We start from the raw sequence: 15,773 nt of genomic DNA, 5'->3' as shown, positions 1-15,773 counted from the left end.
TATAATAGGCTCCAAATAGATATCTGTTTAATGAATATTAACCTTGTCTTCTCAGATCTCAATGTCAATAGAATAAAAGGCCATATATTTTTTTCCAAATATATGGAAGTTTCCCAAATATATGTTTTTTTTCCAAAAAAAAAAAAAAACCCAGATTTTTTTTTCCATCTCTGTTCTATCAGTCCCTAAGAAAATTAATGAAATTATGAAAGAAGTACTAATTAGACTTCTTAGACTTATAGTCATATGATTAACATGCTTTATCTTCTTCTAGCTCACCTAAAACATGGAAAGCCAACTATGGTCTCCCAAGAATATTGGAAATACAAAATTGTTTCATTTGTTCTTCTAAATGGATTTTCTCAGGTGTGGGATACCACATTGTCATGGTGAAGGAAGCTCACTGTAATGTTGAAGAAATCTCCAAATTGCTTCAGTATTACATACCAACAGCCACTTTGGAGAAGAATGTTAATAAAGAAGTATCTTTTATTCTACCCAAAGAGTACACCCACAGGTATGAGTCCAGAGAATGCAAAATGATTAATGTTTAGATAACCAGATATCATTATTGCTTTCCCAGGCATCTTCAGTCTTAGTAAATAGAGTTTATTTAACAAGCCAGAACTCTAGTCATTGCTGTCACTTGCACTGAAAAGAAGGATGCCACATTTGGCTATAGATTCCTGGTTTTAATTGGTTATTACTGATTGTATGTTTTGGTGGCACCAAAATTGGTGAGTAAAGTGAACAGAAATATAAATGAGATGAAAATGATTTTAGTGGTGGCTCTTGAAGCCAAGGTGATGGGAACTCAGTTTAAAAAGGCAGTTTGCACTCACTAGCCCAGTTTTTCATCAAAGGTAGTCACAAAGAATAATAACTCTACCTAAGATAACCATGCTGATAAAGGGAAACCAAAACTAAGTATACTCATCAGTGACTTTGAGAGTATAATATTTTTATCTTTTTCTAATATATAAGTAGGTAGCTGTAGTATTTCCTCAAGCCTGTTGTCATATTCCAGAAGAATATGAAGGATTTTAATGCCCTCTTTTCTAGGAAAAGGAGGAATGTTTCAAAAAGCAGAAAAAGAAGGAAAAGGAACTGCATCCTGTCAACATTGTTCATTTAGTAAATTTGAAAGTTCTTGAGAAGCAGCAGCATAGAATAGTGTGATCAAGCAGCAGAATGGAATCAAGATTCTAGCCATAAGCTGGAATGAGTGAATTAAATATCATGGAGAATTAGAAATAAAATTCTAGATATGTATCTTCAGTGATACATGGTGGTTGACTCATTCAGAAAAGTTGGGAACCAAATGGGTGTTTTGGCCCATTGTGATAGTTGTTGTCCATGTGAAGCTGCAGAGTCTCTCTGAAGGAGACATAAAGTTAAAGCACTTGCTTAAACTTATCACACTATCTGCCTATCCTCATTCATATGGACACAAATGACATTCTCAAAGAATGTCTAAAAGAGGAAATGAAAGTATTCTGAAGCAGATGATGTCTTTTATCATCATAGTTATAGTATCTTCATATTTTATCATATCTTCATATTTGAAAGCAGAAGGTCTTTATCATCTATTCTTACTAATCATTGGGGCTTAAGAGAACAGGAAAAGGAAGAAGATCCAAGAGGTGAACTATTAATTTTAGATTACTGGGCCATATAATGATGTACTGACTCCAGAATAAACTTGGAAGTCATGAAATGAGGGAAGAATGTGTTTTTCTAACAGGGAGATGTTTTATTTTAAAAAAAACAAAACACAGTTTTTTAAAAAGTCAGCTCCACATCCAGCATGGACCCCAACACAGGATTTGAACTCACAACCTTGAGATCAAGACCTGAGCTAAGATCAAGAGCTGGATGCTTAATTGACTGAGCCAACCAGGTACCCCTAATAGGGAGATACTTTAAACTAAGAAATGGAAAAAAAACAATTTGAAGGAAAAGAAATCACTATGAATCTATTTTTTTTCAGAATATAATATGAAAAAAAATGAAATGATGGTTGAATTCTTGGTGATTTTTATTCCAGCTAAGATTTTTATAACTGATAGTAATTGAACAGTAACTTTTTGTAAGATATTATTCTAGTATGGGTTAATTTACAAATTTAAATAAATAATGAAGAGAATAAGCATTTTAGTTGCATATATCTGTATTCTGATTCATTGAATGTCTCTCACAAGGAAAGTACTCTTGAAATTTTAAAACAGTATTGTAACTTGCTGTAAAACAATGCTGAGACTTGTTGGAATGAAGCTTAAGTTTAGAATGTTGCCTGGGGAGTGGAGTGAATGGAAGTGATATGCAGAGACGTAAAAAAATTACCAGAATAGTGTTACATAGGAAATATTTATATGTTTAAAATTCATGAATTAGAGACTGTAAATATAAAGGGAAACCAGTGGGTGGCAATAGAAGAAAGAAACAAATACCGTTTTATGAAGCACCTACAAATTAAAAGGAGGAAATGTACTATTCCTGGTACAAGGTTTAAGCAAGATAACATGGTAAAGAGAGTAATTCAAGTATAGACACACAACAGATATTTCATTCACCTCAAAGCAAGTCTACTGATGTGTCTCTAAGGTTTGTTGCCAACAATTACCTCTTAGAAAGATGGCAGGAGGAGGAACAGAGGTAATTAAAAACAAACTAATACTATAAATCTAAATCTGCTAATCAAGAAAATGTTGGTTGAAGGCAAAAAAAAAAAAAAAGATATTTTATGGGAAATTTATGTCATTGTGGTGAACTTCAGGACAGAAAAGAAGAAAGGATCTTGGTAGACTTAGAAGCTAACATTATATAGAATATACATAAGATATATAGAAAAGCAAATTTCTATAACATAACCCAAGATTGTTTGGAAGCTTCAAAAATGAAATTCTGAACACAGATCCCAAAGTTGAAAAAAATAGAGTGACAGCTAAAATTCAATAAACAAAGATAAGTAATAGAGTTGATACAGAATATCATCAGGAATTTTATCACCCCAATCTGTTATTCAAAGGATTTAAAAAGCGGTTCATTTAATATTAATTTGGGGTGTTTTGAGCAGGTTTAGCTCCTAAGCAGTGAAGTTGGAAAGATGTATGAGGGTTACAAGTATGTATTTGGTATAGTAGAAAGAGCTCTAGTATTTGAGATAATCCAGCATATTAGCCAGGAAGAAAAAGAAGAGAAATTAAATGTATACATGATAAATCTAGATAATTGTTATGCAAGGCCACTTTGGAAGTGTCCTGATAACCTTCCTGTAGTTTGGCCTTGACTTGTCTTAAAGGCATGAGATTTTGAGGTTGGGACCTGGAAATGAGAAAAGACTAAAATATTGTCACCAAGAATTTCAAGGAAAGGAAGTTTCACTGTCGGCATCAAGTAAAGACAAATTTTCAATTCCTGTTTTGATTCATTCTTTCAACCAAAGAGAATGATCTTTTAATTTAAAATACAAGAACAGGGACGCCTGGGTGGCTCAGTTGGTTGGACGACTGCCTTCAGCTCAGGTCATGATCCGGAAGTCCCGAGATCGAGTCCCACATCGGGCTCCCAGCTCCACGGGGAGTCTGCTTCTCTCTCTGACCTTCTCCTCACTCATGCTCTCTCTCACTGTCTCTCTCTCAAATAAATAAATAAAATCTTTAAAATAAAATAAAATAAAATAAAATACAAGAACAAACAGGGAGAAAGGGAGAAATTTTCAGTGTGCTTCTCACAGCTGTAAAGAAGTTCAAGTTTCCAAGCTGTAATGAAGTGCATATGAGACACTCACATCACTATGAAGTGACTGCAGAGGAATAAATGTTAGTTCAAGTGAAATAATTTTGCAACAAATAAGGGAAGAAAATAAAATGTACTTAATTTTACCTTTTTCGAAGTGACTCTGTTTACAAGATGATTCTTAAATTTAGAAAGATTATACCAAATAGTAAGATTAAATCAGTAGTAAATCAAGAGAGATTAAATCAAATAGTCATGGTGATACTGTTGGTTTAAAACACAAGACAGTTAGAAAACTAGAGATGTGCCAATCTCATTCTAATTTTAAACTTGAGAAATTGACACTGATGTTCCCATGGTTGATTCAGAGCAAAACACACACACACACCCCAAAACCTTGAATGATAACTAATAAATCACTAAATCATGCAAAAACTCATTTTGGTCTTGTACAGAATTACCTCCATATGTTTTATATGATTTTAAGTCAGTCCTGAATAAATATCAATCTCTTTCTAAGGATGAGCAGGAAAAAGAATGGGCTGTAGAAAAGATACTGCATTTTGAAATAAAAGCACTAATCTAAGAAATAATAAGAAATGCCTACTTTGAAAATAATTTCCCAATATGGAAATTCAGAAATTCTCTGCTATATAGTCTCAATCAAATTAAAGAGGGCACTAAATGTAGAGCAGTTTGGAGGATAGGAAAATGAGATAAAATGATGTGAAATTCCTGATCAACTAATAAAAATCTGACCAATACTTAGGCAGAAAAGAGAACTACTAAAAGAGAACTACTATGCCAAAAATTTTTCCCTATGAGGAAACCTGCAAAAAATAAAGAGACCAACCAGTACATTAGCACTACACACCCACAAGAATGGCTCAAACTAAAAAGACAGCTTATAACATATGAACATGGTAAATGGATCTCATTGCTAATAGAAATATAAAATGGTAAAACTGCTTTGGAAAATGAGTGATCTTCTTTTTACTAAGCTAAATATGTGCTTAAACTATGATATCACATACATATATTGATACGGATACAATAATAATAATTAGTTTTATAACTTTTTTTTTAAGGATTATTTATTTATTTATTTGACAGACAGCAATCGCAAGTAGGCAGAGAGACAGGCAGAGAGAGAGGCAGAAGCATGCTCCCTGCTGAGCAGAGAGCCCGATGTGGGGCTCGATCCCAGGACCCTGGGACCATGACCTGAGCTGAAGACAGAGGCTTTACCCCCCTGAACCACCCAGGCGCCCCTAGTTTTATAACTTAACAGAAATGAAATCCTATCATAATAATGTTCTGAATCTTGTTTTGTTTACTTACCTGCATTTTTGGTCAGTGGTTTATGGTAAGACTTTTAGGACTTCCCATTTTTCAGATAACTCGAGGGGAAATCTGCACTTTACTACATCTTTCTCTTTCATAGTATCATACCAGAATGAATGTATTCATTAAGCTGTTAATGGATATTTATCTCCACTTAGTGCTATAGTTGTGCATTTTAAGGCCTCATACAGTTTGATTTTGTCCTATATTGTATAAAGCCAAAGGAAACAAAAATAAATAAATATGCCAAAATATTAGTGTATTAATTAATTAATTAATTAATGTATTAGTGTATTAGTGTAGATATCTATGAGGCATGATATTGTGATATTTACATTTTTGTACATTCGTTTCTAAATTTTATAAGATGCACAAATTAACTTCTTAACTAAAATCAAAGAAAAAGAGAGAAAATGTGTGAATCCTGATTGAAAACCCAAGCATTGGGAATGAAGAAAATGGGCTTAAAACATGTGAAGCGCTGTCATGTGGGTAGATTATACCTGTTCTATATAATTAATGGTGTAAGTTTAGAACTAATGTGCAAAACTAAATAGAATTAAGTGGAAAATAATTTAAGTTTGAATATGGAGGAAATTTTGGTCTTCCAAAAGAGGGAATTTTGAATTCCTCCAACATTGAGAGTGTGCATACATAGTTTACATGGTCCTCACTGAAAATATATTTGATGGTTTTGAGACCTAGAGGTTTTTGGAAAAGATCATCTTATAAATGTGAAGTATGTAAATTCTTCCCAGGGAAACTATTATTTAAACATCTTGATGTCTCTATGCTGCATCTGGCTCAAATTCCATGGTTTTTCTTGACTATTGAATCACTTGATTCTGTCTATGCCTCCCATTTCTACTGCACCTTCTCCATTGTCTATGTGAGTGGCTTTTTTCTCCTGTTAATTTGAATAATCTTTTTAAAAACTTACTGAATAATAAGAACCATAGCATTTATATGTGTGTGATAATTCACACGAGCTAGCTAGAGTTATTAGCATATAGAGTCTCTCGGTAGTTTATTAGAAGACGAAAATTATGTGTTTTCAAGAACTAGGGTGAGAAACAATGCACAAGAGCAGTTTACTTGTTTCTGTATTAATAACCGAAGTGAAGAATGAGCTACACTGCCCCCGCTGCTGAAGGGGAATCAGTTCAGAATAATATGAAAATCTTCTGATTTGGTACTAACTTTTATTCCTCCCCTTCTCACTTTCCCTCCCCTGCCCTTTTTTTTTCCATTCATATTCTAGCTTTGAAGCTCTATTTACTGATCTGGAAAAGAGACAATATGACTTAGGCATTGCTAGCTTTGGTGCCTCTATTACTACCATGGAAGAAGTCTTTTTTAGGTGAGCAAGGGATGCATAGGGAAAATAAAAACCATTGGGGAAAAAGAACCACAGCTTGGTCCCTTTTTTAAACTCCCCAAACTCACAGTCACACATTAGACATTTAAGAGGTGTGGAGAGCTAAGAGAACTGACGTGATTTTTTTTTTTTTTAATGGTAATAACCCTGGAAAAAAACACCACTATCATTTTTTAAAATAACAAGTATTTTGGTTTATCTGAAGTATGATTTAGATGTTAATCTTTAACTCGAATCAGTTCTACTTAATGAAACATTCAATAGCTTTGCCCTAATTTTCTTAGCCTTACTATGGTCTGCCAGCAGTCCTGTGACTGGTGTTTGGGAACCACTCCTCTACCAGAGTGGCCTCCACATAATGCCCCTGCCAAGTCAGTAAGCAAACCCAGAGCCTTCTGAGTTGAATGTTGTTAACTCACATTCTCTAAACAAGATATTATAAGAGTAGAGTTGAAATTAAATGATTTGTGCTATTTTTATTTTTAATGTAGAGTCAGTAATCTGGAAGATTCACAAACAGGTATCCAAGCTACCCAAACTCCACCTCCCTCTGTGATGAGTGAAGTCTCAGTTAAGAACCAGAATTGGAGTATGCCAAGCAATTTTTCTACCATGAATGAAATCCCTGCTATTATGTTTAATACTGGGGTAAGGGCCTTTGCTAAGAAAGCTGATGTATATTTACTTGAGTAGGGCACAGGAAGTACATTTTTGTTTACTATTTGAACAAAGGTACTGTGGAGTTTTGAACCACTGCACCCTCCAGACAGGGAGCAGTCTGTACCATATAACCTAATTAATTTCCCAACACAGAAGCAATGAAGTCTAGGCAAAAATTTCAGCTCTCACTCTCACCATTGCTATTCCTCAGGTTTTTTTTTTTTTTTAATGTCTTAGAATTCTTTTTTTTTTTTTTTTTCCAAATTGCTAACCCAGAAATTTGGTAGTTCACTGAAGCTGGAGTGAACTGGAAAGAGCACGATTTTTGGTAATCAAACATGCCCAATATTATAAGTTTTTGCAATGGGAATTGATAATGCATAAGGTGTCTTTCCCTAATGAGTGCAGTCCTCAGCACGGGAAGTCCCTATGAGTTGCCCAGCATTTCTTTTCTTCCCCTTCTAATTAGTTCTTCATCCTATAAAGAAGCCTGGTTTTCTCTAGTGTTAGGAGTCTGGGGAAAATCATCCTTTTGCGATTTCAGGGGTGTTATATGAAAAGGCAGACTTAAACACTATTTAATACCTTACAACAGAGGTCACCAAACTTAACATAAGGGAATAATAGATATGTAAAGTGGGGGTGGCCACACGGTCTCTCTTGCAATCGCTCTATTCTGTCCTTGTAGCACAAAAACAACCATAGATAACACAGAAATGAATGGGTATAGCTGTGTTCCAGGAAACTTGATTTACATAAACAGGTCATGGTTTGTTGACCCCTGCCATATAAGGAAAAGACTGATCATACTCTTATGTAATATCATACTGTGCTTAGATTCTATTCTCAGTATTTATTTAGATAAATTTTATATGTCTTGTACATAAAATTCCAGAGTGTTCATTCATCTTAACGAATTTGATCATGAATGATCTGTTTGTGTCCATGAATATTGTAATATTATGTTTCTTTCTTCCTTCTTTAGTATTCCCTCTATCACCAGCAGTTCCGTGCCCTGTTCATAAAAAGGGCAATGTTCAGTTGGCGGAATTGGAAACTGATTTTGCTACAGATCCTGGCACTTCTAGGTTCCTTTACTTTTCTCTCAAAGGCTGATAAATTTTTACATAATAATGATGAAAAGCCCAGACAAATGGATTTGGATCAATATGGTCGAACAATTGTGCCTTTTTCTGTTTCTGGGAATTCTAATTTGACCCTGATTTTCCTAAAACATCTTAGGAGTATGCTAGAGTCTCACAAACACACGCTTAAGGAAGTACAAGGTAAGACTCATTAGGTATAAAAGACTGCTGCTCTTAGATGAAGATCTGGTTGTATGATTTGCAAAGAAGGTCAGATGTTTATTAGCTCAGTATAAATACTCAATGTGATAGCTCCTCTGAATACATTTATTTTTAAGATAGTAATAATAAAAATTTACATTTACTGAGCATTTGTTTTTGGCAAGAACCCAGCTAAGTATTTTACCTGTATATCATTTAATCTGAGCAATCACCCCGATTTAGTAGGTATTTTTATTACGGACACCAGTTAAATGAGGAGCACTGATATTTAAGGAAGCTCAGAAGTTTGCATCAAATCAGACATGTAGTAAATATAGAGACTTGAATTTAACCTGTTCTACCTGATGTCTGCATATCACTCACTGCATCACATTACCTCTCTGATCATAAAGTCTATTCTCTTTCAAGTCATCATTTCCTCCTAGATACCATATATATATGTATATATTCTTTTTAACTGCCACCTGATGAACAGTGTTCTTCTGAGTTAGCAAACAGCATGCATTACTGGCAAACCTGTGTGGTTCTTTTTTTCCTCTCATTAAGGTCCTATTGTGAAAATACATTTTAGAAATTATTGTTCCTTATAATACTGACTCTACAACCTACAGGTAATAGATTGGCTGACTACAAGTAATTGTCCCTATTACTCTCCACTATAAATAATAAGTAAGCATTTGTTAACCAGGGTCACACAAAAGGACAGAGGATAAAGGATAAAATCATTATTTTTTTAAAAATTACAGTATACTGCTTATTTTAAAAAGTGAAATGACTAACTGAATATGTTTGTTATATTGATAATGAGACTAAGTGCAATAGAATAATACAGTAGCCACACTGATAGCCACACTGATATCCATTTTCAATTGTTATTGTTTCGTTCATTAGCTAGAAATTATCTAGACATAGGCAGATAATACTTAGGCTTAACCAATCTCACTTTGTTTTAAGAAGCTTACATGTAATTTTCTTTTTTTGTTTTTAAAGATTTTATTTATTTATTTGACAGACAGAGATCACAAGTAGGCAGAGAGGCAGACAGAGAGAGAGAGAGGGAAGAAGGCTCCCTGCAGGGCAGAGAGCCTGATGCGGGACTCGATCCCAGGACCCTGAGATCATGACCTGAGCCAAAGGCAGCAGCTTAACCCACTGAGTCACCCAGGTGCCTTACATGTACTTTTCTAAGTTGTGCCCTCATTATCTTAGTTACAGAACCTTGCATAACTGAATTCTACTAATTTTATATGGTTTCTATTCCCACCTGCATGCCTTTTTTAACTGAATTTTTTAGGATAAAGATAGAGCAAGAAATCCTTTATAACTTGCTCTCTCTTTTCCCCAAACTACAAGAAAATGTTTTGGGGGCACCTGTGTGGCACAGTGGGTTGAGCATCCACACTTGGTTTCGGCTCAGATTGTGATCTCATGGTTGTGTGGGGCTCCATACTCAGAGTGGAGTCTGCTTGAGATTCTCTTCCCTTCTCCCTCTGCCCCCCCAAATAAATAAATCTTAAAAAAAGAATGCTTATTAATGGGAAAATAGATTTCTAGATAATTTCTCATCTGTAGCTTTCTTCTCAAATAGTACATGCATTAACACTGGGGAAATCACTGCTAACTCTTTAAGCAGAGCCATAAAATAAGTGGGTTTGTGCTTTAGAAAGGATATGAGCTTATAATAACTGAAAATGCCATCTGCCCTCCCAAACAGAAGTTTACATTTCCTCTTCATCCACAATTTAGATGAATGCCTCTTTTTTGGAATTTATCTCACTGAATTACAGTAGCACTTCCTTCGTGCATCTCTCAAATTAATTATGGAGAGGCCACAACTTCTTTTATATCTCTAGAACTCAGTTCCTGGCTCACAATGAGTGTATATTTAAATAGTCTTATCCAGTAGACCAATTCCTCCTGCTTTTTTCTTGTTTTCTAAAGTTGCTTAGTTCCTTTGTTTTTCCATTTCAATTTTAGAATAAGCTTGTCTATAAATACAAAACATTTTTGTTAGAATTTTGATAGGATTTTATTGAATCTGTATATCAATTTGGGGAGAAATGACATCTTTACTATGAACACAATCCATGTTCAATCCATGAACACAACTGATTTATTTAGAATTCCATTTATTAAGAACTTCTTTCTTTCATCAGTGCTGTGTACTTTTCATCACACATGTCTTGTGTGACATGTTTTGCTAAATTTACACCCAAGTATTTCTTGAGTAAATATAAATGGCATTGTGTTCTTAATTTTGGCGTCCATATGGTTGGTTATTCTAATGCATAGAAAATAATTGATTTTTATATCTTTATTTTGTAACTTGCAACTTTGATGAACTCACATGTTAGTTTAAAAATTTTTTGTGTGAATTTCTTTGGGTTTTCTACATAAACAGTCATCTCACCTGCAAATAAAAGCAGTTTCACCTCTTCTTTTATTATCTGTATGCCTATTATTCCCTATTTATGCTTTATTACACTGGGTTGAACCTCCTGCACAGTACTAAATCAGGGTGGTGAGAATGGGCATTTTTCCCTTGTTCCCAGTTTTAGGGGGGAAAGTATGCAGTCTTTCATCAAAAGTATAATCTTAGCTGTAGAGATTTTTTAGATGTTCTGTATAAAAGTGTGGAAGTTTAGCTCTATAACCTTTTTTCCAGAGCTTTCTCACGAATGATTACTAAGTTTTGTCAAATTCTTTTGTATAAATTTATATGATTATTAATGATTTTTCTACTTCAGCCTGAAGTGAATATGGTGAATAACACTGGCTGAGTTTTAAACATTGAGATAGCCTTGAATCCCTGGAATAGACCCCACTTGACCATAGTTGTAATTCTTTCTATAGATTAATGAATTTTATTTGCTAATATTTTGTTAAGGAGTGTTACATTATTTATGTGAAAGATATCGGTCTTTAATTTTCCTTTTTCTTGATATTGTCTTTTATGATTTTTCTATCAGAGTAATACTAACTTGATAAAATGAATTCAAAAATGTTCCCTCGTCCTGTATTTTCTGAAAGATATTATATAAATGTTGATTCTTCCTTAAATATTCTGTAGAATTCTCCAGTGAAAACATCTAGACCCAATTGCTTCTCAGCCTTTTGGCTAAGATCAAGTGAAAACATCTAGATCTGGAGATTCCTTTGGGAGGAATTTTTAATTTATGAGTTTCCTTAAGAATTACAATTATTCAAATGACCTATATTGAGAGATCTGTTGTAATTTGTGTGTTTTGAGAAAGTGTTCTATTTCATCTAAATTATCAAATTATGTTTGTAGAGTTGTTCACAGTATTCCTTTGTTACTGTTTTGATGTCTTCAGTATTTGTAGTGATTTCCCCTAAGTCATTTTTAATATTGGTAAATTATGTTTTATCTTTGTTTCCCATTCTCTTTCTCACTGTGCTTTTAGCTGAGCATTTTTTTTTTAAAGAATGTATTTATTTACCTGACAGAGAGAGACACAGTGAGAGAGGGAACACAAGCAGGGGGAGTGGGAGAAGGAGAAGCAGGCTTCCCATGGAGCAGGGAGCCTGATGTGGGGCTCAATCCCAGGACCCTGGGATCATGACCTGAGCTGAAGGCAGACACTTAAAGACTGAGCCACCCAAGCACCCCTTAGCTGAGTATTTACTTTATTTTTTATTTTTTACTAACATATAACGTATTATTTGTTTCAGGTGTACAGGTCTGTGATTCATCAGTCTCAAACAATTCACAGCAATCACCACAGCACATACCTTCCCCAGTGTCCATCACCCAGCCACCCCATCCCTCCCATCCCCCTCCATTCCAGGAACGCTCAATTTGAGATTAAGAGTCTCTCTCTCTCTCTCTTTTTAAGATTTTATTTATTTATTTGAGAGAGAGAGTGAGAGAGAGCATGAGAGGGTAGAAGGTCAGAGGGAGAAGCAGACTCCCCATGGAGCCAGCAGCTTGATGCGGGACTCGATTCCGGGACTCTGGGATCATGACCTGAGCTGAAAGCAGTCACTTACCAACTGAGCCACCCAGGAACCCTAAGAGTCTCTTATGCTTTGTCTCCCTCTCTTGTTTCATTTTTCCCTCCCTTCCCTATGATCCTCTGTATTTCTCAAACTTCTCATGTCAGTGAGATCATATGATAATTGTCTTTCTCTGATTGACTTATTTTGTTTAGCATAATATCCTTTAGTTTCATCGACGCCATAGCAAATGGCCAGATTTTGGGGGGAGGGGGTTGATGGCTGCATAATATTTCATTTTATACACACACACACACATACACACATACATACCACATCTTTATCCATTCATCTGTTGATGGACATCTGGTCTCTTTCCATATTTTGCCTATTGTGGACATTGCTGCTATGAACATTGGGGTGCACATGCCCCATCAAGTCACTACATTTGTATCTTTAGGGTAAATACCCAGTAATGCTATTGCTGGGTCATAGGGTAGCTCTATTTTCAACTACTTGAGGAACCTCCATACTGTTTTCTGGAGTGGCTATACTAGCTTGCATTCCCACCAATAGTGTAGGAGGGTTCCCCTTTCTCTGTGTCCTGGCCAACACCTATCTTTTCCTGACCTGTTAATTTTACCCATTCTGACTGGTGGGAGGTGGTATCTCACTAGCTGAGTATTTTCTAATTAACCTGTCTTCCCGTTTCCTGTCTACCATTTGTGTCCAACCTCCCATTTCTTAATCATAATTGATGTTTATATTTTTCAATTCTAACATAAATATTTGATATTTTCTATGGACTCCAGTTCTCTGAAGTATTCTGTCTCTTATATCTAGTTTATATGTAGATCTATTTCTATAATCTGTGCTTTTTCTTGGTTCTGTTTTTTGGTATACCTAGTAATTTTTTAATTGAATGCCAGATGTATGTATGAAAATTATGTAGACTGTACTTGAGATCATCTTCTCCAGAGGAAGCTTAATTTAACTCCTAAAAGGCACTGAGTTTAAGGGAAGATCTAAATCCAATTAGGGATTTAAGTGCCTTGAGACTGGGTTGAAATTTTTATATGAACTGACCTATATCTTACTCACTCTTACAGTATAGCCACTGAAAGCTTGAGGATTTACCAGTGCATTCCATCACTTATAAATCTAAAATGCCTTAAAGAAAAATAGGGTTTGGAATGTTTGGCTCAATTCAGTGCATTTCAGTCCTTCTAAGGGCTTATCCCCCAAATGATCAACATTTGCTTTTTTAGATATCTCTTTCAAAGAGGTGATTTCTTATTTATTTAATCCAGCTTTTTAAGTTTTCATGGTTTTATTTTCTGCTTTAATCAATAAGATCTATAAGTAGAAATACTTACAGATGTTTTTAAGGTATATTAGGAGAGCCTGGGTGGTTCAGTCAGTTATGCATCTACCTTTGGCTCAGGTCATGATCCCAGGGTCCTTGGCCGGGAGCCTGCTTCTCCCTCCTCCCCATTCATGCTCTCTCTCTCATAAGTAAAAAAAAAAAAAAAAAAAAAAAAAAAATCTTTAAAAACAAAAGATAGATAAGTTAAGAAAATCTATACCATGTTGCCTGTATTTTCTCAGTGAAGTAGCAATCTAGGTCATAGACTAGGAAGTGAGAGAGCTTGGAATTTAATGATAAAATGTTTGAAGAGAATAACAAATGTTTGAAATAATCAAAAGAAACTTGAAAGGGATGAGAACAAAGTAAAATTATTTGTTCCTTTTCTCAACATATATTGTAGATGATTTCTTCCTGGGTAACCTGACCAATGTTATTTCCTCATCTTAGGTGACCTACTGAAATACTTAATGGAAAATGAAGATTGTATTCACTTGTGCATTGTCGCATTTTCCATTGAGGTGAAGACAAACAAAATAATTCTTACTGGTCTTTTCAACAATCAGGCATATCATTCACCATCTCTGACCCTGGCAATATTAGACAATATTCTTCTCATGACAATTGCTGGCTCTAATGCTTCCATAACCGTCTTCAATAAACCTCAGCCACACTTTAAGGATAAAAAACAAAGTGGAACGTAAGTTATTCTTTTTATTAAAATTTGCTATTTCTTTTTTCTTTTTGTCTTTTTCTGTCTGATTTATTTCATTTAAGCATAATGCCCTTGAAGTCCATTTGTGTTGTTGCAAATGGCAAGATCTTATTTTTAAGGCTAAGTAATATTTCATTGTGTGTATGTGTGTGTATCTCACATATTCTTTTTTTTTCCTTTTTTTCCTTTTTTATTTCTTTTCAGTGTTCCAGAATTCATTGTATATGCACCACACCCAGTGCTCCGTGCAATACATGCCCTCCTTAATACCCACCACCAGGCTCACCCAACCCCCCCACCCCCCTCCAAAACCCTCAGTTTTTTCTCAGTGTCCACAGTCTCTCTCATGGTTCATCTCCCCCTCCAATTTCCCCCAAATCCCTTCTCCTCTCCATTTCCCCATGTCCTCCGTGTTATTCCTTATGCTCCACAAGTAAGTGAAACCATATGATAATTGACTCTCTATACTTGACTTATTTTACTCAGCATAATCTCTTCCAGTCCCGCCCATGTTGATACAAAAGTTGGGTATTCATCCTTTCTGATGGAGGCTAATACTCCATAGTATATGTGGACCATATCTTCTTTATTTATTAAAGATTTATTCATTTATTTGAGGGAGTGAGAGAGAGCAAGAACAGAAGCAAGGGGGAGGGTCAAGGGAGAGGGAGAAACAGACTCTCCTTGGGATCAAGGCTAGATCCCAAGACCCCAGGATCATGACCTGAGCCAAAGGCAGATGCTTAGCCAACTGAGCCACCCAGGTACCCCTACAATTTGATATTTTAAATGTATCTCTCCTATCTTACATGATTACATTTACATGATTAAAAATAGCTATTGGTAGAAATTTATGTTTTCTGCTATATTGATTTCCTGATATATCTACTTTTTTCCCTTCTGTAGATTATCGGATGGAGTCCAGGTGGCCTTATATATACACTTTGGCATGGCTCTTTTAATCAGTGGCTTTTCTCTCCTGACAGTGACTGAACGAGTCACTAAAGCAAAGCACATCCAACTTTTGAGTGGGGTTTCTGTCCCTGTGTACTGGTTTTCTGCTCTACTGTGGGATTTCATCATCTTCTTCATTACCTGCTGCTTACTACTTGTAAGTGTTAGATACAGTTTGTTCAGGGTTCATTTTCCTTCCGTACCCCCCAGAAAATTCCTGTTTTCTAATTATGTAACTCAAACTGGGGAAATAGGGCCTTCAAAGAGGTGATAAAATTAAAATGAAGTATCTAGGGTATGCCCTAATCCATTCTGACTGGTATGCTTTTTAAGAAGAAGATATTTGAACATACA

At 35.2% G+C, this 15,773-nt stretch overlaps 1 protein-coding gene across 2 annotated transcripts in view; it reads left to right on the top strand.

Annotated features, from left to right (window-relative positions):
* Nucleotides 1-15,773, top strand: part of LOC116581390 (ATP-binding cassette sub-family A member 3-like) — a 124,420-nt gene that overhangs the window by 66,585 nt on the left and 42,062 nt on the right. For both annotated transcript variants that reach the window (XM_032328554.1, XM_032328555.1), the window contains exons 16-21: nt 367-517; nt 6,344-6,442; nt 6,952-7,108; nt 8,106-8,406; nt 14,201-14,450; nt 15,372-15,576. In XM_032328554.1, the coding sequence (XP_032184445.1) occupies nt 367-517; nt 6,344-6,442; nt 6,952-7,108; nt 8,106-8,406; nt 14,201-14,450; nt 15,372-15,576 (1,163 nt within the window). The remainder of the gene's footprint in view (nt 1-366; nt 518-6,343; nt 6,443-6,951; nt 7,109-8,105; nt 8,407-14,200; nt 14,451-15,371; nt 15,577-15,773) is intronic.

This window comes from Mustela erminea, chromosome 20 (assembly GCF_009829155.1).
Source record: "Mustela erminea isolate mMusErm1 chromosome 20, mMusErm1.Pri, whole genome shotgun sequence".
In the NCBI taxonomy this organism is placed as follows: domain Eukaryota; kingdom Metazoa; phylum Chordata; class Mammalia; order Carnivora; family Mustelidae; genus Mustela; species Mustela erminea.
This window is presented reverse-complemented; position numbering and strand designations above follow the sequence as displayed.